Genomic DNA, 21,367 nt, shown 5'->3' on the forward strand with positions numbered 1-21,367 from the left:
TAAACATGGAACTAAATTCGAAGTATTTAAAGGTTGTCAATCATACTAATTTAATTAAATTTGTCATTATTTTCTTAAATCTTTCTTACAGTATATTAGTTGTAGAACATGTGCAGTTGCTTTAGAAAGTATACCTGTATTTCCCAAAATAACAGGGTTTGTATTAGACTGCTGGAAAATATTGATTTAATGTCGGTGTACTTATATTCTAAAGGATCATTTCCATAGTTTTGCAAGATCTTGTGAAATAACAGAAAGAAATAGCATGGTCCATTTGTCTTTCTTGTAGCAAAGGGTGGTTGCCTCTCCCCTTCCATGATATATGAACTAAATTTTGCCTTCTCTTTCCCCTCATCAGTAATTTAATCCTGAGTACTGGATCTTTGGCCTTACAGTGATTCTGTAAAGGAAATTAACCTTTTGTTTTAGAATATTGTTTTTTAAAGGGTTTATCAGTGCCCTGAAGAATTTTTACTTAACTCCCTGACAAAACCATTGCTCCTGCTGAGCACAGCTGCTTTGTTAGATTATACACAGATCACTGAAAGCACATTTTGCCACCTTAGCATTGGTTTTTGGATACTAAGGAAAAGCAGTAATGGAAATATATGGTTATAAAGATGCTACATGGTTATAAAGATAAAATTATGTCTGTTACATTAACTAATTTTGCTACATGGTTATAAAGATAAAATTATGTCTGTTACATTAACTAATTCCATTCAGATATAACTGAAATGGACTTCTGCACCTGAGCAGACTGATGAAGACCTGTGTCAGTTACCCAGAGTTGTGATTTACATACCATGATTTCAAGGCCATGGTCAGAGGTCCACAACATCTTTTGGCAGGTTCCATGTTCAGAAGCAGTATGTGCCCAGTCCTCGCAAGATGTAGCGCATTTTGGTGTTTGATGTTGGGAGGGATTTTGGTGGAGCGGATCTAGAACTCTTGCATTACTGTGTCTTAATCAAAGCAAACCAAGATTTCCTCACTCTGGAAAAAAAAAAGGAATAACAAGTTTTTGTGTTTTGTTTTGTTTTTTTTTTTTTTCCTCTTGGTAAACTCTGTTCTTGTAAACTTTCATGTCACATGGTCATATTTTTTTGAAGAGCTCTGCTGTGGGTGCATGGGAATAATTGAATAAGCTGTAGAATAATATCCTAAGAAATAACATTACTTCTGTTCCTTAGGAAAGAATACCTGGTTTTGAAAATAACTATTTATGTGAGAAGAAAAGCTAATTTAGGGGTTGTTCTTCTAGATACGACATGATACCAGAAAAAAGAAACTACAAGAGATTAACTGATATTGCACAAAATTGAAACAGAGAGGGGAAAGGAGGCCAAGAAGGAAATGTACTTGGCTCCTGTTAGAAACTGCTGCTGAATGCAAATGTTCCTGTGTGTGTTTAATTATATTTTGCAACAAAATATATAATTATTTATCTCTTGGTTGTACATATATGATTCCACTAATAACATGAAGGACTTGGGGGTGCTGGTCGATGAGAAAATGAACATGAGCCGGCCGTGTGCGCTCGCAGCCCAGAAAGCCAACCGTATCCTGGGCTGCATCAAAAGGAGCGTGACCAGCAGGTCGAAGGAGGTGATCCTGCCCCTCTACTCTGCTCTCGTGAGACCTCACCTGGAGCATTGTGTGCAGTTCTGGTGTCCTCAACATAAAAAGGACATGGAACTGCTGAAACAAGTCCAGAGGAGGGCCATGAGGATGATCAGGGGACTGGAGCACCTCCCGTATGAAGACAGGCTGAGGAAGTTGGGGCTGTTCAGCCTGGAGAAGAGAAGGCTGCGTGGAGACCTAATAGCAGCCTTCCAGTACCTGAAGGGGGCCTATAGGGATGCTGGGGAGGGACTCTTCGTCAGGGACTGTAGTGACAGGACAAGGGGTAACGGGTTCAAACTTAAACAGGGGAAGTTTAGATTGGATATAGGGAGGAAATTCTTTCCTGTTAGGGTGGTGAGGCACTGGAATTGGTTGCCCAGGGAGGTTGTGAATGTTCCATCCCTGGCAGTGTTCAAGGCCAGGTTGGATGAAGCCTTGTGTGGGATGGTTTAGTGTGAGGTGTTCCTGCCCATGGCAGGGGGGTTGGAACTAGATGATCTTGAGGTCCTTTCCAACCCTAACTACTCTATGATTCTACGTGTTATTTCCTCACATAAATGCAACCCTGCCAAGTATTTTGTCCTCAAACATGTTAAGTAGACTCATAGTAACTGAAGTCTGCATTGCAATTAAAGTCAGAATAGTATCTTGGTAACTGCATTGTGTGTTTCACATACTATGTTGGTATAGTATTTTAGGGCCATAAAAATTATCAGAGGGATGGAGCACCTCTCCTACAAGGAAAGGCTGAGAGAGTTGGGGTTGTTCAGCCTGGAGAAAAGAGTCTGGGGAGATCTTATTGCAGCCTTTCAGTTCTTACAAAGGGCCTGTAAGACAGATTGGAAGAGACTTTTTAGCAGGGCCTGTTGTAATAGGACAAGGGGTGATTGATTGGTTTAAACTAAAAGAGGGGAGATTCAGGCTGGATGTGAGGAAGAAGCTTTTTAGCGTGAAAGTGGTAAAATACTGGCACAGGTTGCTCAGAGAGGTGGTGGATGCACTGTCCCTGGAAACATTCAAGGCCAGCCTGGATCTGGTTCTGAGCAACCTGATCTAGTTGGAGATGTCCCTGCTCATTGCAGGGCGGTTGGACTGGATGACCTTTGAAGGCCTCTTGCAACCCAAACTATTCTGTGATTCGATGACATCAAAACTATTTCAGGCAATACATAAGGGTAGGAAGAGGTTGTAAATTGCATCTTTTGAATAACCACTTATTTAGTTAAAATATAACCAAACTTTTATAAAGATAAAAGGTAATCAGATATGTACCCATTTAGACTCTAATCAAAACGTGAAATTGCCATATTAATAGAGGTGTGTTATATTTGGAAAGACAGCAAAGCATTTTGGTCTATGAAATCACCTGTTTCTTCCTTCTGAGGTGCGTAGGTACATCTTACAGTCATTGTGTCTCAAGGCAATATTAGCAATTGAGCACTTTGCTCCCCAGTAGTGATTATCTCAATAGCCCCATGGATTTTGTGCCCTATCTTGAAACTTCAGCTTTCATTGTAATCTCTCAAAATAGCATTCACTTTTAAGCCTCTTAACGGGCTATTCAGTAATTAATGTTACGTGGGATATAACTCTCTTTCTAGCAGCACAAGAAATTTTCTTGTATTTATTTTCTTTATTTCTTGTTTTTTCTTTATTTTGTGTTCCTCTAACAAAGCCTTCTTCCATTCTTCCCTTCTGTCTTCTCTCTTCTCTTTGCTTTGTTTTCTTATCTTTTATATCATTTATATTTCCCCCTCCCCCCACCCCCCCTTTTTTTAATTGATTTGGAAGTTTTTCCACAAGGAGTAAAGAATAGCTGCTGCTACAGAAAAAGAGTCGTACTAAATTGATAATGCTCTTTGTATTTCTGAAATTGTTTGCTACAACCCCCACATATTACTGTGAAATACCATTTTTGTTTGAAAAAGTTTGCCTTGACAGTAATTCACTGAGTAAAATTACAAACTGGTTTTATGTGTATATTCTCAAAGAACTCAAAGCCTCCTCTGGGTATTTTGTCTTGAAGGAAGGTCAGGCCAAAAGAAAGAATACTGAATGCTCAAAAGTGAGGTGGTTTTGGCTTCATTGTGAGTACTTTAGCTTAATAATTAAAAACGCACATATGTGCAAAATTAACTTGAAAATCCTGGGAAAAGCATTTGCATAACTTGAGGAACATCTTATTTTATAGGCATGAGTGGGTAATAGGACACTATTGTGGATTAAGACAATATGCCTTTAGATTGATGTGGAAGCTAGAAGACACCGTCTACTTACTTAAGTACTGCTGAAGCGGTAGAACAAATGGTTTGCCAGTGGGCATAATGGACCACGTATTTTGGGGTGAGGAGGGCATGGAATATGTCACTATCTTATGGTGCTGTTTCTGAAATTATTCTGGAAAATAATCTAATCCTTAGACCATTACCAATAGATAGAAATATGAGGTGGCAGGTCAGCTGATCAGTGAGTAATGTTGAGGTTGCTAACAGCTTTCCCTGTAAACAAAGTCATGGTGACTTCAAAAAAAGTATGGATAGGAGTTTTTAAAATGTTAAACTAATGCCCCTTAAAGCAGAACAGCACAAACTCATTGAGGGCACATATTTTCCACTGAATTTTCTACACTGCTACCAACAGTTATTTACTTCATCTGTTTGTTCCTTCTCTAATAATTTCTGTGTCCTTCCAACAGCACCCCAAGTAGCTGTAGTGTAGATGTTGTTGCTGCCAGCACTGGCATGGTGGCATCAGGATGCTTCATCCTTCTGTCCAGGTGTACCCTTGCCTACAGGGGAAAGCAAGCCACTCCCTGGTCCTGCTGACCATGAAAGCAGGTTTTACTTCTGTCAGGAAACCCAACAGTTTCCATCTCAGAACAGCCGAAATATGTAAAAAGAACTAAGAAACTAGAGAGTGTCCCTACACCATACTTTGATTTATGCCAGAGATGGCACCAGTCTCAGTAAATAAATGAGTAAATACTAGGAGTCTGTTTTGGGACTATGGAATTAGACTTCATGTTAATAATGACTTTGTTAGTTTGGAAAGGATGACAGGGAAGGAATAGAAATAGTGAGGTGAAATGAGAACAAGTTAATGGACCCTCCTGCAGTGACTGATAAAGAAGCATTTGCATGTAGAAGGAAATGGGAATCTGTAGGCAAGAGTCTCCTCCTGTACAGTTCTTCCAGAAGTTTTGGAAGTTCAGGAAAGATTTTGTCAGAGGCAGTAAAGAAATGTCTGGAGGCTCTGTTGCGTTTAGAGATTGTTCCCAGATGAAGAAATTTGTAAGAAGGAATGGGTGAGCTGCCAAACTCATAATGAATCTTTGTGTTATGGCCAGAGGCCTGTGAGTGCAGGGAAAGGCTCAGAGCAAGGGTGGGGCCAGGGACTATGGGGGCAGGTCTTGGACTCAGGGTCTGTCCAGACCTGGCAAGAGGTGGAGTCACCTGCAGAACCAAGTGCAGCATGTATATGTGCCAAGAAGGGGGTACTAAGCAGTTTCTAATGTTTGCTTCAACACCCAAAAGCAATACCAGAAAAGCACCATACCATCCTTTTTCTTTGAATTAAAATGAGAAAAAAAGAAAAAGAGTGATAGCTAACTTGCACAAAATGTCTCACTAGAGCCAAGAAATGCTTGGAATTACTGCCATTCTTCAATATACTCTAGGCAACAACCACAAAATGTGTTTTCCAAACAGGAGCAACATTATATTAACTGCTGTGTGCTTCATGCTTGATCTTTGCAAAAGAAGCTACTTCAGTTTCCTAGAGGGTGTATGTAGGTAGATATAGATAGGTCTTTCTTCCCATCTTAGTGTTTTACTTTTTGGTATATTTATGAATTTATTGCAAATTTGGGTATTCTTTGCTTGTATGATTGTAGGGTAAGAAGATTAAACCTTCTCAATGAACTAAGAAATTATCTGGGAATATCAGAGAACCTGTCAAACCCAATATTTCTAGCTGGATATTTAGCTATGGAAAACCATAGTTCTGGAATTTAAGAACCAATATTTGACACCTAGCAAGTTCATACATTTTGGAACAAATTTGGTAGGAGTTATACTGAGATTTATAAAGAAAGAAGTTCTAAAGAAAAGAGGCAAGTAAGGTTGAGGGCTAGAGGGGAAAAAATGGCAAAGAAAGAAGTTTAAGAAGTTTTATAATGTGCTAGCTGGAAGAATAGTATTCTTATTTAATTCTGAGTGAAGACTTTTGTTCTGTTACTTAAAGTCTAAAACTAAACCTGGTGTTATTGGTGGCAGTGTTACAGGACATGTAATATTTTTGTATATACATTACTGTGAAGTGAGCTGAGAAACACAATATATTGCATCTTAAAATTGCCATTAATGCATTGCCTGCTCAGGCAATAGTTCTTCTATGATCTCATTATTTCTTAACTGATCTCATTCTTCCTTTTTGCTTAAATTGTCTTACTCTATAACAAGCATCTTCATGGAACTAGTATTTACTTGTTATGAATTACTTTTTCAATGTCTTAACTTTCTTGTAGTATTTACCAAACTGAGCTAACCTTCTTTTGCTTTGCATACAGCAATAGCTGCCTTTAACATCTATCTATTCACATGTATTAGGATAAAAACGTACATAGCCAAATAAGTAATAACCAGACTTAAAAAAAGTATTAAGGAATCATAAAGATGTAAGACAACAACAGAAAATAACTCAGTTTTAAACAATGATCTTTTCAAGGGAGCTGGCTTGCAAAAACTTTTGAAAAATCACCATCTGATACATCTGAGTCTTTTGAGTATGTTCCGTTTAAATATCCCAAAATGGAAATGTTTCAGGAAGTTAAGCAGTGCTAGGGAACATTCTTGGGCATTGGGATTCCACTGTTATTGTTGCTGTTTAATTGCCGGAGCTGTCTCTGGCTCCCAGTGATTAGCACTCCCCAAGCAATTCCTTCCCGTGGTTCAGAGGGTACAGGAGGACTGGGATTATTCCCAGTAGACAGCTTGCATATAGCCACTCAATTTTAGAGGGAAGGTGAGTTTAATATTGTGAATGCAGGCCAGCTGGCCTCTGAGCATAGATTGTATCTTAGACTGCTCTGTGGCACTACACCAGTGGTTTGAAATGGTCTGTTTTGGTACTATTAAATACCCTGAGCTTGCAAAGTGTTTACATCCACGTTGCTTATTAGAATATGTCCCTGGCTTGTGCCCATATCATGCCTGGGGATTGTTTGAGAAAATGTTAATTGTCCTAGGACAAACAATATTAGGAACTGTTCTAATGATTTTACAGCCTAGAAGAGTCAATTCCAATGCCCAGGAAAACTCCCTGATGCTGCTTTAGTTATATTAAGGCAATGTATCATTAGTTAGAAATAAGCTGAGGGGGTACAAACACACTCTCAGAAAGAGAACCTTGGTGGATGAGCGAAGTCAGAGCAGTGAGAACTTTGTCAAAGCCAAAGTAGGTGTCCAGGATTGCACGTGATTTGCTTTGAGAAAGGACTCAAAGGAAACCCGCAGGGATCAGGGAAAATAATCTAATAGAATTTTCAGCTTTAGAGGAAATTAAGATGTCTAATGTGAGGTATTCTTCTAAGCTTTATGTATCTGTCTGTAATTGGATCCAAGCAGGATTCTTCCAAGTAGAACTGAAATTTCCTTGCATTCTTAATTTTGCAAAGGTGGCATCACTATAACTGTCATTTGCAAACAGGATGTTGAGTGGGGAGGAGAATGTATTTACTATTGATTTGACCTTTCCTTGCCTTGCCTCTTCTGTACCTGTCTTGCCTCTCCTGGTCTTTCCTTTGGATAATACAACTCACACTGAGGGTTTTTTTAACTTTTGTGTTCACAATACAAAACCTCTGCCGACTTAGAATCAGGTTTATGGATGAGTAGCTCTTCCAATGAGTATGTCACTTTTCATAAATAGAGTGGAAGTGAATTACTTTGGGGTATGAGGATGTTTATAGAATCATAGAATAGTTAGGGTTGGAAAGGACCTTAAGATCATCTAGTTCCAACCCCCCTGCCGTGGACAGGGACACCTCACACTACACCATGTCACCCAAGGCTCTGTCCAATCTGGCCTTGAACACTGCCAGGGCAACTTCCTTGGGCAACCCATTCCAGTGTCTCACCACCCTTACAGGAAAGAATTTCCTCCTTATATCCAATCTAAACTTCCCCTGTGTAAGTTTTAACCCATTATCCCTTGTCCTGTCACTACAGTCCCTGATGAAGAGTCCCTCCCCAGCATCCCTATAGGCCCCCTTCAGATACTGGAAGGCTGCTATGAGGTCTCCATGCAGCCTTCTCTTCTCCAGGCTGAACAGCCCCAACTCTCTCAGCCTGTCTTCACATGGGAGGTGCTCCAGTCCCCTGATCATCCTCGTGGCCCTCCTCTGGACTTGTTTCAGCAGTTCCATGTCCTTTTTATGTTGAGGACACCAGAACTGCACACAATACTCCAGGTGAGGTCTCACGAGAGCAGAGTAGAGGGGCAGGATCACCTCTTTCGACTTGCTGGTCACGCTCCTTTTTATGCAGCCCAGGATACGGTTGGCTTTCTGGTCTGCGGGCGCACACTAAAGCTGGCTCATATTAAGCTTCTCATCAGCCAATACCCCCAAGTCCTTCTCTGCAGGACTGCTCTGAATCTCTTCTCTGCCCAACCTGTAGCTGTGCCTGGGATTGCTCCGACCCAGGTGTAGGACCTTGCACTTGTTGTGGTTGAACTTCATAAGGTTGGCATCAGCCCACCTCACAAGCGTGTCAAGGTCCCTCGGGATGGCATCCCTTCCCTCCAGCGTATCAACCGGACCACACAGCTTGGTGTCATCAGCAAACTTGCTGAGGGCGCACTCAGTCCCACTGTCCATGTCAGCAACGAAGATGTTAAACAAGACCGGTCCCAACACCGATCCCTGAGGGACACCACTTGTTACTGGTCTCCAACCAGACACTGAGCCGTTGACCACAACTCTTTGTGTGCGGCCATCCAGCCAGTTCTTTATCCACCGAGTGGTCCATCCATCAAATTGATGTCTCTCCAATTTAGAGAGAAGGATGTCATGTGGGACAGTGTCAAACGCTTTGCACAAGTCCAAGTAGATGACATCAACTGCTTTACCCTTGTCTATCAATTCTGTAGCCCCATCATAGAAGGCCACGAAATTGGGCCGGCACTATTTCCCCTTAGTGAAGCCATGCTGGCTGTCACCAAGCACCTTGTTGTTTTTCATGTGCCTTAGCATGCTGTCCAGGAGAATGTGCTCCAAGATTTTGCCAGGCACAGAGGTGAGACTGACTGGTCTGTAATTCCCTGGGTCTTCCATTTTCCCCTTCTTGAAAATTGTGGTTATATTTCCCTTTTTCCAGTCGCCGGGAACTTCATCTGACTGCCATGATTTTTCAAATACGATGGCCAGTGTCTTAGCAACTTCATTTGCCAGCTCCTGCAGGACCCGCGGATGAATTCCACCAGGTCCCACAGACTTGTGCGCGTTCAGATTTTGAAGATGGTCTCGAACCAGATCCTCTTCTACAGTGGGCTCAAGGTCTTCATTCTCACATTCCCTGCGTCTATCTTCTAAGACCTGGGTGGTGCAGTCAGAGCCTTTGCTAGTGAAGACCAAGGCAAAGAAGTAATTCAGAGCCTCAGCCTTCTCCAAATCCTGTGTAGCCAGTTCTCCCGAAAGCTTCCTCAGGAGGCCTATGTTGTCATCAGGATCTTCACCTGACTGCCATGATTTTTCAAATATGATGGCCAGTGTCTTAGCAACTTCAATTGCTTGTTCCTTCAGGACCCGCGGATGGATTTCATCAGGTCCCATGGGCTTGTGAACGTTCAGGTTCTTAAGATGGCCTCGAAGCAGATCATCTCATATGTTTGCCAAGTTGTGATGAAGTTCCTTGTTTAAAATGAGAGTTGGTGAGAGGAGGAAGAAGTTATAGTTTGAAGGGCAAGTGCAGAAGCATGCACCTGCTTAAAATGTATCGTTGAAAGTATATCTGAGGGGATGGGTGTTCAGATCTGTTAGTCATTACTGATTGCCATTCCTCAAAAACTCCAGCTGGAGTTTTGCTTAAAAAGAGTTTTTATTTTTCATGAAGCCCATCTCAGCTATATTAGCTTTGATAATTACAAGGTTATTAAAAATTTCCACCAAATCAAAAGACAAAGGTTTTAAATGCATTTTGGAAATGTGTGGTATTTCTATAGATACGATTTTGCTGGTGTAAGCAGTTTTGAAATATACTGTATTATATTCAGGCTGATTTTTCTTAAGTAATTTAGCACAATGGGGTGTGTTTCTGAGAGTACTATTCACTAATGCTGTCCAGGCTTTTTCCCACCAAGATTCATGGCTGATTTCAAAATACGTAACTTAGTCTCTTCAGCCTGGGATCCAAATCTTTATACTCAGACTAAAAGGATTCAACACCATGGGTCTAGTTTCAGCTTCTTTTAAGGGAAATACAGTAACAGTCCTTTTACCTTTCTCTGTCTTTCCCCTCATACACACACACACATATTCTTAGCCTTTTTTCTTTAATTATCTTTCTTTCCCATTGCTCTGCTCTTATAAATCATAACTTAGTGTTTTCTTTGTATTAAAATTGTGCTGGAATATTGCATGTTATATTAGTAAAAATAATTAATAATTAGATACGCCACTAAGATATTGAGATGGAAAATTGTTATGTCAGGATATCTGTATCCCATTAGAACTGGAATTTTGTTTCTGCTCAATTTGGCTTGCATTCAATATCCTCTGCTTTTGAAAGAATGAGCAACCCGAGTATATTCCTACGCTTATGAATTAATAAAGCCATACTGTAGACTGCACATGACTAAATCCAGGCAGTCATTTGTATTGTCATCAAAGGACATTTTTATTCTATGCCCACGAATGTTCTTGGTAACCTATGAAAGAGTCTTCTGAGTTAGCAAGTGAAAACAGGCGTCTTTCTCACCCTTTTCCTTGACAGAAGTATATGACTAGTGTTCAGCAGCAGTCACCAGTGAACCCATGTAAAGGCTTGTTAGTCTTTGATTGGCCCACTTGTACTTGTGCCATATGGCATGACCTTTAATTACACAAATACTACTTTTCTACCAAGCATTTGCCTCATTCATTGCATAAAATGGATGAGAGTGAGCTGAGAATTGAATTAGGTTGGGCAATAAAGGGAGATTAGTGATTAGGGCTATCTCAGCTTAGTAAAATGAGGACACCACTGCAGTTTGATGGGCAATCTTGCCACCTTTTATCTTTCAAGCTGGGGAGACAACTAGCTAACTCACAGGTTTGTTTGCAGCCGTAGAAATTTGAGAGCATAAGCAGGGGCACTGATTGGTCTGCCTAACCCAGTGTCCTGTCTCTGATGGCAGTCAAAAGTGGTTGCATAAGAACAACTTTAAGAACGAGACAATACTACCTGCAGGTACTCTCCAAGCTGCCATGCTTTTGTGGCTCAGGGATTTCCTAATCTGGAGGGGTCTTTGATGTGCTAAACCTCAGTGGATTTTTCATCACCAGTATCCCATTGAGCCCTTTAAAGTCCATTTAATCTTGTGCCACATGCTGCCTTTTGTGGCACAGCTCGTAGCTCACTTCCCCTTGCTTGCCTCAAGCCTGCATGTGCTGGCTTTCTGTGAAGGGTCCAGACAATGAGACCGTAGTTCATTCTCATCATGCAACTCATGCATAAGTCTTGTGTTCTTTCAAAAAAGAAGGATGCTAAGCAGACACCAGAGGATGCAACCGCGGTCCCAGAAAGCTGGTAGTATGCCCAGAAAGCAGCCAGCCTTCACTTCTGCTGTTATTCATGGTAGCTTGGACTCTCTGCCTGTGCAATAGTCAGATATAGACATACCCTGTAGTATCTCTGCTTAAATGGCTCTTGGAAACAAAAAGACTGCTGATGGCTAAAACAGAAGATTTCAGGAAGTGTATGCATGGTCTTTTGGCCAAGTTGAGTGCTGCTGTAGACAACAGGTTTTTCTCTCTGATGCAGCCACAGAATTTCTGTGTGAGATGGTGAATTAGTCCAATATATGAGACTTTTCCCAGATGGCCATTAATTATGTGTTTTAAATCATAGGGTTTGATTTACAGAAGTGCTGATCACTTGCAGCTGCAGTTGATGTCATTGAGAGCTGTACTTTGAACATGCAAAGTACTGATTAATGCCAAGTTCCCTGAAAAATCAGACCCTTCACGTCTTGTATAGGTCACTGCAATCTACAGATGCTTTTGACCTGAATTTCTGTGTGTTCTGTTTTCCCTGTTTGTTACAGAGGACTGGTACCTCCCTGACTCATCAGAGTGTTAGATTCTAAGTTCTCAGGCACTACCACAAAAAGCGTCACAGTGGATCCCACTCAGGTTGTAGCTATGTAATTCGGAGGGGGGTTCCATTCTGTGTGGTGTATCTCAAGCAAAATGACATAACAAGGTACAGCACAAATATCTACCCATTCCACTGCCATTGGCTATTCTGGGGACTGATCTCACAAAAAAAATAAAATATGTAACATATACTGATCATATAAGAGGCAGCTTTTGCTGTTTACTAGAGGAGAAATTTTCATTCCTAGGTAGCTTTAGGACTGGCATCTCCTGTTTTTCCTGTATTTTCCCAGCACTTGGGGTTGTTGAGACAGCATGCTTGAAGTATCAGGTGAACCTAAACTGACTTGCATTTTGGAATTCTTGTAAAATATTTTTGTTTGCATTTTGCCTTCCAGAAAATACGTGCAACAACAAACGCCTGGACCTGGTCTTCATCATTGACAGCTCTCGCAGTGTACGTCACTATGACTTTGAAAAAGTGAAGGAGTTCATTTTAACCATCTTGCAGTTTCTGGACATCAGTCCTGATGCCACCCGTGTAGGCCTGATTCAGTACGGCAGCACAGTCAAACAGGAGTTTTCACTGAAGACATTCAGGAGGAAGCAGGATATCGAAAGAGCAGTGAGGAGGATGATGCACCTGGCAACTGGCACCATGACCGGACTGGCCATTCAGTATGCAGTGAACATTGCTTTTTCAGAGTCAGAAGGAGCTCGACCTCTGAAGCAGAATGTGCCCCGAATTATCATGATTGTGACGGATGGGAGACCACAGGATCCAGTGGCAGAGATTGCTGCTAAAGCACGCAACTCGGGAATCTTGATTTTTGCCATTGGAGTGGGAAGAGTAGATATGAACACGCTCAAGTCTATTGGCAGTGAACCACATGAAGAGCATGTGTTTCTGGTTGCTAATTTCAGTCAGATTGAAACACTGACATCTGCATTCCAGACTAAACTTTGTGGTAAGGATTTTATCTATAATTTTGAATGCAGAGATGAAAGTAAAACATGGAAAAAAATATGCATTATAACTAAGCTTTTTTTTTTACATGAAGTCTTGTCTGTTAGAATTTACTAGCTAGGCAACATTCAGGACAGCAGTCATATATATGGGAAAAAACCTAATTCTACTGCTGTGTGCCATAAAATGTGATCTAATTCCTAGTGGTCATAAGCAGTGAGGTGAGCACACGTATCATGGTTTTCCTGTTCATTGCATAATAGCAATATATTTACAACCCTCTGCTATTTGAATATTAGATAAGTTGTTTCATCTATTGATTTTAAATGTGATCTCTCTTAGTACTAAAACTTCAAATTGATAAATGGTATTTTGGTTATTTAGATAAATCTCTGGAGTGCGTGGATTCCTTTTCCAAAGCTTACATATTAATTCTACGCAAACAATTACCTCTGCACGTGCCTAGTGACTGGAAGTGAGACACAGAGACATGGTAGTGGTTCTATTCCATCCATTTTAAATATAGAAAATAAGGAAAAGGCATTGCAGTGATACCATTTATTCATACAATAAAGTAAATATTTTAATAGGTATTAATTTACAACACAGAAATCGCTTCCAGCTGTAATTTCCTGATAAGAAATTATCTTTCACAAATACCATGGCATACATAACTAATTTTATTCCAATCTGAGCACTTAATATAGCTTTTTGTTTATTTCTGAGACAAATCTGGAAGATCTTCATACAGATTTGGCATTAAGCTGAGGCATTTTCAGCAGAGTCCAGAAAAAGAATTCCTGGTGGGATTGAATGCTCACTCATCTCTGGGGATGGTTTTGCCAGAAAAGAACTGAGACTTATTGTTGGGATAGTCTGGAGAATTTTCCTTACTTGGTCTTTTCCAAAATTGTTTCAGGGTAACAGGGCTCCAGCTGAACTGCATCAGCACAAAACTCCCATCACAGACATTCATCAGATAATAGACTTTTTTCCTGTTTCTTCTTTGCTGTATAATGAGCTGGCGTACTAAGATACATTTAAGAACCAAGAAAGAGTAAACTAAACATGGGTTGAGAGTTGAAATGGAATGAACAGCAGATGCTTCAGAACTTCATCTTACTGCATTTTTTAATTGCATTTTAGAAATAAATCCAGCGCAAATACCACTTACTCATTTTTTCTTTTCAGACTAGGCAGTGTCCAGTAAATGTATTAGAGTTCTATAACTCACTTTCAATCCAAACACATGTGATCCTCAATAAAAATACCCCCTCACAGATGAAGGAGTATGGAGGTGACAAGGATTGCTGCTGCCTCCTTCTGTCAGGTAATGCCTCCGCTACATTTACTGTGTCAGGAATTGAAAGTGAGATTCAAAAACGCACTTGACCCAGGCCCAGATGCAACAGAGAATTTAAGTTCTTAGATTTTTATGGATTTCAGGTTAAGGGACTAAATGCAGATAGGATCCTTAATATTTTATCGAGTCTGGGCTGTGAAGCAGCGTTCAGCTTGCTGAATTTCAAAAGAGCAATCTAAGAATCCATAGCCTCTGCTTCCTAGAACACCTACATTCCTCCTGGGAAATGTGGTTAGTTTTATTAAGTGCTCCCCAGTGCGGACCCAGAGGCAGTATCATTGTAGTCAAACATCTGGACACCTTGTTTCTTTGCTAGAGGTACTGAATACAACACTCTGGTCAAGTCTTCTGGCATGCAGTCTGCTGCGCTTCATGCTGTGGAAAAAGACCATGGCATCTGAGCTTTCCTTGTATCTGGATTGCCCTTTTGCCCATGGAATGTGTCTTCATGGTTCCTGTGAAGATTCCATGTTTCTGGCCAACTGATGAAGCTCTATGGGAAAAATAAAAAGCAGACCAAGTTAACTACTGCTTACACATACGTGGCAGAGATCACCCAGTGCCTATCCAGCTATATTCTCAGAAGAATCCAAATAAATTGTCTGTGCTCCATCCTCTGCTAGGTCAGACTTTCCCTACAGTTGCTGCATCTGGCTGCTAAAGATGCAGGGGTGTCAGAAACAACAGTTGAAGCCAGGGGAAACCAGCAGCCTCTTTTAATTACCAGTCAACAAGGTAAAAGAGAAGCAAACAGTATCCTGGGAAATCAGAGGCATGAGGAGTGAGATGAGAGTGGAAACTCAGATAAACAGAAATGGGGATGGATCAGTCAGGAGCATAAAAAGTCTCCATTAAATATTCTCCTGTAAGGTGGTGTCATCCCCGTTTTGCATTGGAGGAACACCAGTGCAGCTGAGAGAGCCCTTCATTCTTGCAAATCCAGATACAGGTGTACCTACCTATGTTAACACATGAATCTCACACTGAATCTGTGACGTTTGTTGCTTGCTTGAAGATGTTAATATTATTGTCTTACTCAAAATCAAATAAGGACCCTGTGACATAGGCAGGGCTAAAATCTGATTCACAAGGCTTGCATTCAAATTCTTCAACTATGAGATCACCCTTTCTAATACTGCTGTCCACTGCTGAGTCCTCCTGCAACAAATGAGGTTGCACAAATGACACAGACTGATGACCAGAGTATCATTGATTCTTTGAAATGGGTGCAACACAGACACTTTGGAAAAAATTTGTGGTAGTGTATCAGAAGATTGGTAACAGATGGTAACTGAATTCTCAGAAGGGACTGAGTGATTAGGATGACTTATTGAATGCTTCTATTTTCCCTTTTCATATCCTAGTACTCTGTGTTTGCAACCTTATGTTCTTTTGTTATGGGAGGACTGACTTTGCAGTAATGTTCTATAGATTTACACTCTATAGCTTTAGTACATGGTGAGATATTCTGATGCTTAAACTACTGAAACAAATCTATTTTTCATTTGTCATATTTGAAAGTTCTTCTTTGGTCATAAAAAGCCGTACCTGATGTTGAAAGCTGGTGACATATAACCAGGAGGAAACGCCCGTTTAGGGAATATCCTCTGATAAACTTCATTTTCAGAATGGTGGAAAGATGAAAAGAGAAGTCCAAGCAGGTCTGTATTCACATAAATAAAAGTACTTGAGAAGTTTTATTATGGCAGAAAATCATGAGATCCAAAAAGCTGATTAAGAAATGGTGGTTTGTGTATTTGTACGCATAACTCTGTTAAACATTCCAAAGAGCACATACTTGGTATGTATCTTAAAACCACTTTTTCTTTTTTTACCCCCACAAGTGCCACGCATACCACATGTTAAGTTATTTATCAGGCTTCTGTTGTGGCTCCTAGAAGATTACTGTTAATGTCTGTTCCATAAATTTTGAGCTTTGTTGACCTAGCGGAATAAGGAGCACATCAATCCATAATTGTTGTTGTGCAAAATAGATTATTTTCCATGCAGTGTTCCCTGTGAAGTCATTCACCTATATTACAGCAATGCTCCTGTGAGAAGAATAAAATCCAGAAGATTTCTTAGTTCCCAACTACGGAAGAAAAATAGTTCAGCAATGAATTTGTCAGAATTCTTTTTCTTTTTTGTTGTCTCAATCTGTTGCTTTTTATTACTTGCTGTTTGAGACAAAAAATGCAAACATTAAAATTAGACTCTAGAGTGTAGCTCAGCTTAGCTCCCATTTACTGGAGCTTGGAGGTGCATGACCTCAGTGTTGCCATATATTGCTTGTATGTTTTTCAGTATTAATAATTAAGCAAGTCGTTTGATGATTTGTCATCAAGTTGTTGTCTAGTTATTCTTCTTTGGTATTGTGCTGTGTGGTGATTTTCTTCATTCAAGATACTGAATGTCCACTAGAACAGTTTGTACTTAAATTCTACTTATTTTCTGTATTTGAATCTGGTAGGTTTGTTTTGTTGTCTTCTTGGGACAAGCAAGTAATTACAGTTTCCAGATACTCTACTGCATATTTTTATTTTGTTTATATCCCCATTTTACAGGAAATTTCATGTCCAAAAACATGTCACCAATGTCAATCAGACAGAAAATATGTAAGTTCATAGGGTTTGGGGTTTTGTAGGAATAAATATATAGTACTGTTTGTTAAGGATTTTTTTATTTTTTGTTTTGGTAATCTTATAGGCTTAAGCTTCCATTTTTGTCTTTACTGTTAACTCTTAGTTTGAAACTTATGAATTGCTTCAGTAAAATCTTCTATACTTTTTATTTATTTTGGTTGTGACCACAAGTAAGACCAGCAGTTAATAACGTTTTACTTTTTTTCTTTCAGTGCCCCATATGTGCGGTATAGTTGAGCATCAGTGTGATCACTTCTGCATAAACACCCCAGGCTCCTACCTATGTAGATGTAAACAAGGATACATTCTGAATGCTGACCAGAAGACTTGCAGCAGTATGTTATCTTTCGTAATTTTTCTCTTTCATGCTCTGAAAAAGTGCTTAATATCACATACCCTTTAGGGCCTGAGCTCAGTATATAATTAATGGTAATCATAAGAAAGAGTCTAAAAAGGTGAAATTGTAATTCTTTTTTTTTTTTTTTTTTTTTTGTTTTGGATCATTGAAGTTCTAACAAACCTTTCTGAAATGCATCTAATTTTTATAAACAGCTCTTCAGAGGTACACTGAAACTGGATAAAATTACGTTTGAATTCTATTGATGTAGTAGGTTCAACAGTGAAGCAATAATCAAAGACAGAACTGTTTTGTCATCTTGCATGAGGTGAATCTAACTACTTTAGTAACTTGTCTAGATAGCAGCCAGTGCTAAATAGTACAGAAAGATGCAATAAACCCCATATTAGAGATCTGTGAAAAAATTTGCCATTCTGAAAAGCTCTTCCTAACTGCTGTTTGGAGCATAAGGGTTTGCAACAGTTGAAAGAATAGTTTCAAAAGCCTTGTTTATGCTCTCATTTCCTTCTTTAAAAGGGTTGATTTTTTTTTCAGTTTTAAATAATTAGCTGTATAGTTTATAATAATAAACTTTTTTTCACTCTTTGATCTTTGTAGCAGTATTTCTTTTGTCCATTTTGACTTGCTTCCTAGTAATTGACAGTGGACTACGTTAGATGGGTATGCCAAATTTATATCTGTATCCACCATTATTTTGAAGAAATCATGTAATACTATTTTTAATTACTTGCGGAAAATGTACTTGCTAAAAATGCAGTTTCTTATCCCACGACAGTGCATGGATTCAAGTGAAATTTGACAAGCTGATTTTAGCCATAAGAAAAACTTTGGAAAATATCTTTCAAAACATTGTTGGAGACAGTCATGGTGAGAGCATAGGATATACCCCTCACAACTGATAATTTAGAGTTAAGGTGAAGGATGAAGGCTCAAATCCTGTCCTTGTGTTTGAACTCTCATGTTCCACATCTCAGGAGAGTGCTGTAAAACAATCAGATATCTTGCGATTGGCAGGTTCTTACTCACTTTAGCTTAGTGTTGTATTCTATATCAGATGCTTAATGACCACTGAAACAGTGAGTATGTCAGTATCTGAGGTGACTCTGCAACTTGGAGATTAAAGTCCTTACATGTGCGGTGGGAGACTTCCTGTGATGTCAAGCTACAGGATGCATTACTTTTAGGAATCTTTACTTTCTAGCCCTTCTCACCAGCATCCTTCACCAAATGTAGACATTTGTCATATGCATGTATGTAAATTACAAGGGAATGAGTCGTTCAGTGTGTTTGTACCCTACTTCTAATGGGCTTCTTTCTACATTATCAAACTATGAAACAATTTTAGCAATTAGCACCGGAAATCTAATATTGAGAGCCATGAAACTGGCCTTAAAAGTGTTAGGATGGTGCAAATCTTTGGTGAAAGAGGGAGGTAATGCAATAGCAGTTTGGATAAGGTCACAGCTTTGTGTCTAAAAATTTCCCGGAGAAGTAACAGAATTCACAAGGAAAGGGGACCAAGTCTGGACAAACTGATCAGCTTATTTCTGGAGATAAGGAGAAGCACGGTGAGCAAAATCACCACAGTCTGCGCCCATTTTAGTTACCCTCACTGGCTGCTGATTGAACAGGATGTATTTATCTAAGGCTTGGATATCTTTGTAGCTCTTCTATGATCAAATAGTTTCTTTATGTATATATTTTAACACTTTCTAAATTAAACAGTGCAGAAAAGGTGACAGGAATGTACTTAAAGTTATACTCTGTTTTCAGTCTTCTATCTGCTTTTTTTTTAACGTGAGGGTACACCATATTAATATTCAGTTCTTAAAAACCCTTAACCAAATGGCTTCAATCAGCAAAGAACTGAGAACTTGGTTTTAGGTTGGAAAAAGGTACATTTGTCTTTTGAACAGATGATAGTTTAGTTCCTTGGTACATATCATTATTTCTAAAAAAGTATTTCCATGCGTTGAAGAAAGAAAATCTGGCATACCTGTGATTTGTTGAAACATTCTTACATTTATTTCATGAAGATGTTTTGCATCCATGCGAAAGATGCTTCTTTCACATACTCTGGTGTAACTTCTAGAGAAGAGTGGTTGTGTCAGATAATGGCTATTCTTTACTCATTACACCATATTTGTTTAACTTAATCTCTTCCATTCTTCTCTAGAGATGTTCAAATCTTACATTAATACACAAAACAGTACAAAAGAGGAAATGGAGCTGAAACAAGCTGAAAAATTATCTATTTGTGGGTGTTTGTACTGGAAAAAGAGAGTTAAATGACTGTTTATGCTGTTCATCATGCTGCTTGATACGAAGCAGACAGCTATAAAAGAAAATTCACATTTGCTTGGCTAGTTTCCTATACATGTTCCAAAAGCCTTTTTGTAAAAGACCACTATGTGTTGAGCAGTCCTGATCCTGAGTAACACAAAGTACTCTGCTTTCCAAAGATTTCACTGGGGAAACTCAGAGTTCCCAGAAAGCTTTAGTCTACTGAAATGAAAGCCCAATGTGCTTCATTTGGCCAGATGCTGAACTGACCTCATTTGTCATAGTAATTTTTCTAATGAGGTCTTTTGCTTGGGAGGGGTAACTTGCTATGGCATTTTACAGAAAATTGAAAAATTATAAAAGAAATTAAATACCCCCAAGTTTTTTGGTGTTGTGTTTTCCTTTCCTTTCCAACCTTGTCATCATTTCTCTAGGAGGGTTCTGCAAAAACAGAATTAAAAAAAAAAAAAAGACAATTAAACGCAATTGTTTTTTTTTCCCAAAAAGCCCTGAAGAATGCCCTTCAGACTTTTAGAGAAACATACAGTCAAGCAACTCTGCTAAGCACCACTGGTCCATCAATAGTTGTGCCTTCAGCTGAAGGAATGAGCTCCTCAGCTTGGAGTGACTGTTCCTGCTGGCAGAAGACTTTCACTGCGTGACAGAACATTGGCGTGTTCTGTGTTAAAATGAGCTCATATCTAAAGAGCTGTTCATAACTTCCTGAAATTTAGCTTTGATTTATAGTCTGCACATATGTTATAAAAAGTCAAAGAATTTCATACTTATGCAATTGTGTTTTGTAGCTCAGGACCTTTGTGCTGTAGAGAAACATGCCTGTGAGCAGATTTGTGTGAACACACCTGGGTCTTACGTCTGTCAGTGTTATGAAGGATATGAGCTTGATGCAGATGGAAAGAATTGTATTGGTGAGTATGAGTTTAGCAATTCACATTTATCTCTTGACACAAACCAAAGGGAAATTCAATAAAACTCAAGATCCAGTTTAGCCACAGACATTGATGTTGATGGGAAGCTCTCTTCTCTGTGACCGGTAGATAAGGGTGAATGTATATTGGCATGTTTGTAGGCCTTTACTGATAATGAGTGGTGGCTTGGGAAAATGGTTCCAATTAATTTCACACAGAAAGTAACATTGGTGTTTTGAAATAACACACCAGATGTTTTATTCTAGATCCATGTAGGTGGCCAGCAATGTACTGGCATGATATATGTGGCCATTAAAAACTGAACAAAGCCAGACAAACTCAGTAACTCCTTTTCAGACAGAAATTATACATGAAAAAAACTTGGATGTAGACAATTTCTTGCCAATTCCTATTTGGTTTTGTGGTCATGCCAGGAGAGATTTCAGACTCTTTTTGGGAAGATGACTTTAAGCAAAGTTTAGCCCCTCTTAAGAACCCATCCACTATGTGCCTTTCATTTTTGCTCTGGGCAGTAAAGAAGCGAACATCAGCTCTAAGAAATACAACTCAAACTAGAGAGTGTGGAAATACATTATAATAATTGTTTAACACAAAACTTCCTTCCTTCTTTATTACTATAGAAATATCTCACACTTCTTCCCCATTTAAATACAGTAAATACTTTTGGTATAATCTTTTTGACAAGTCCATTAGCCTTCTTGTAAGCTTTCCATCCCATGCTAGATTTTGGGAAAATATTTGTAAGCTAAACAATGCTTAAAACTGTCTGCTCAGTGATAAGTATGGCTGGCAGAGCTATTTGCCTTTTTAAACAGCTTTTCATT

The 21,367-nt window shown here is 39.3% G+C and overlaps 1 protein-coding gene across 9 annotated transcripts in view; it reads left to right on the forward strand.

Moving 5' to 3' along the window:
- MATN2 (matrilin 2) overlaps nt 1-21,367 on the forward strand; it is a 69,023-nt gene that overhangs the window by 12,092 nt on the left and 35,564 nt on the right. For all 9 annotated transcript variants that reach the window (XM_065668671.1, XM_065668674.1, XM_065668672.1 and 6 more), the window contains exons 3-5: nt 12,379-12,948; nt 17,165-17,287; nt 20,400-20,522. In XM_065668671.1, coding sequence (XP_065524743.1) covers nt 12,379-12,948; nt 17,165-17,287; nt 20,400-20,522 — 816 coding nt within the window. The remainder of the gene's footprint in view (nt 1-12,378; nt 12,949-17,164; nt 17,288-20,399; nt 20,523-21,367) is intronic.

This window comes from Lathamus discolor, chromosome 2 (genome assembly GCF_037157495.1).
Source record: "Lathamus discolor isolate bLatDis1 chromosome 2, bLatDis1.hap1, whole genome shotgun sequence".
Classification (NCBI taxonomy): domain Eukaryota; kingdom Metazoa; phylum Chordata; class Aves; order Psittaciformes; family Psittacidae; genus Lathamus; species Lathamus discolor.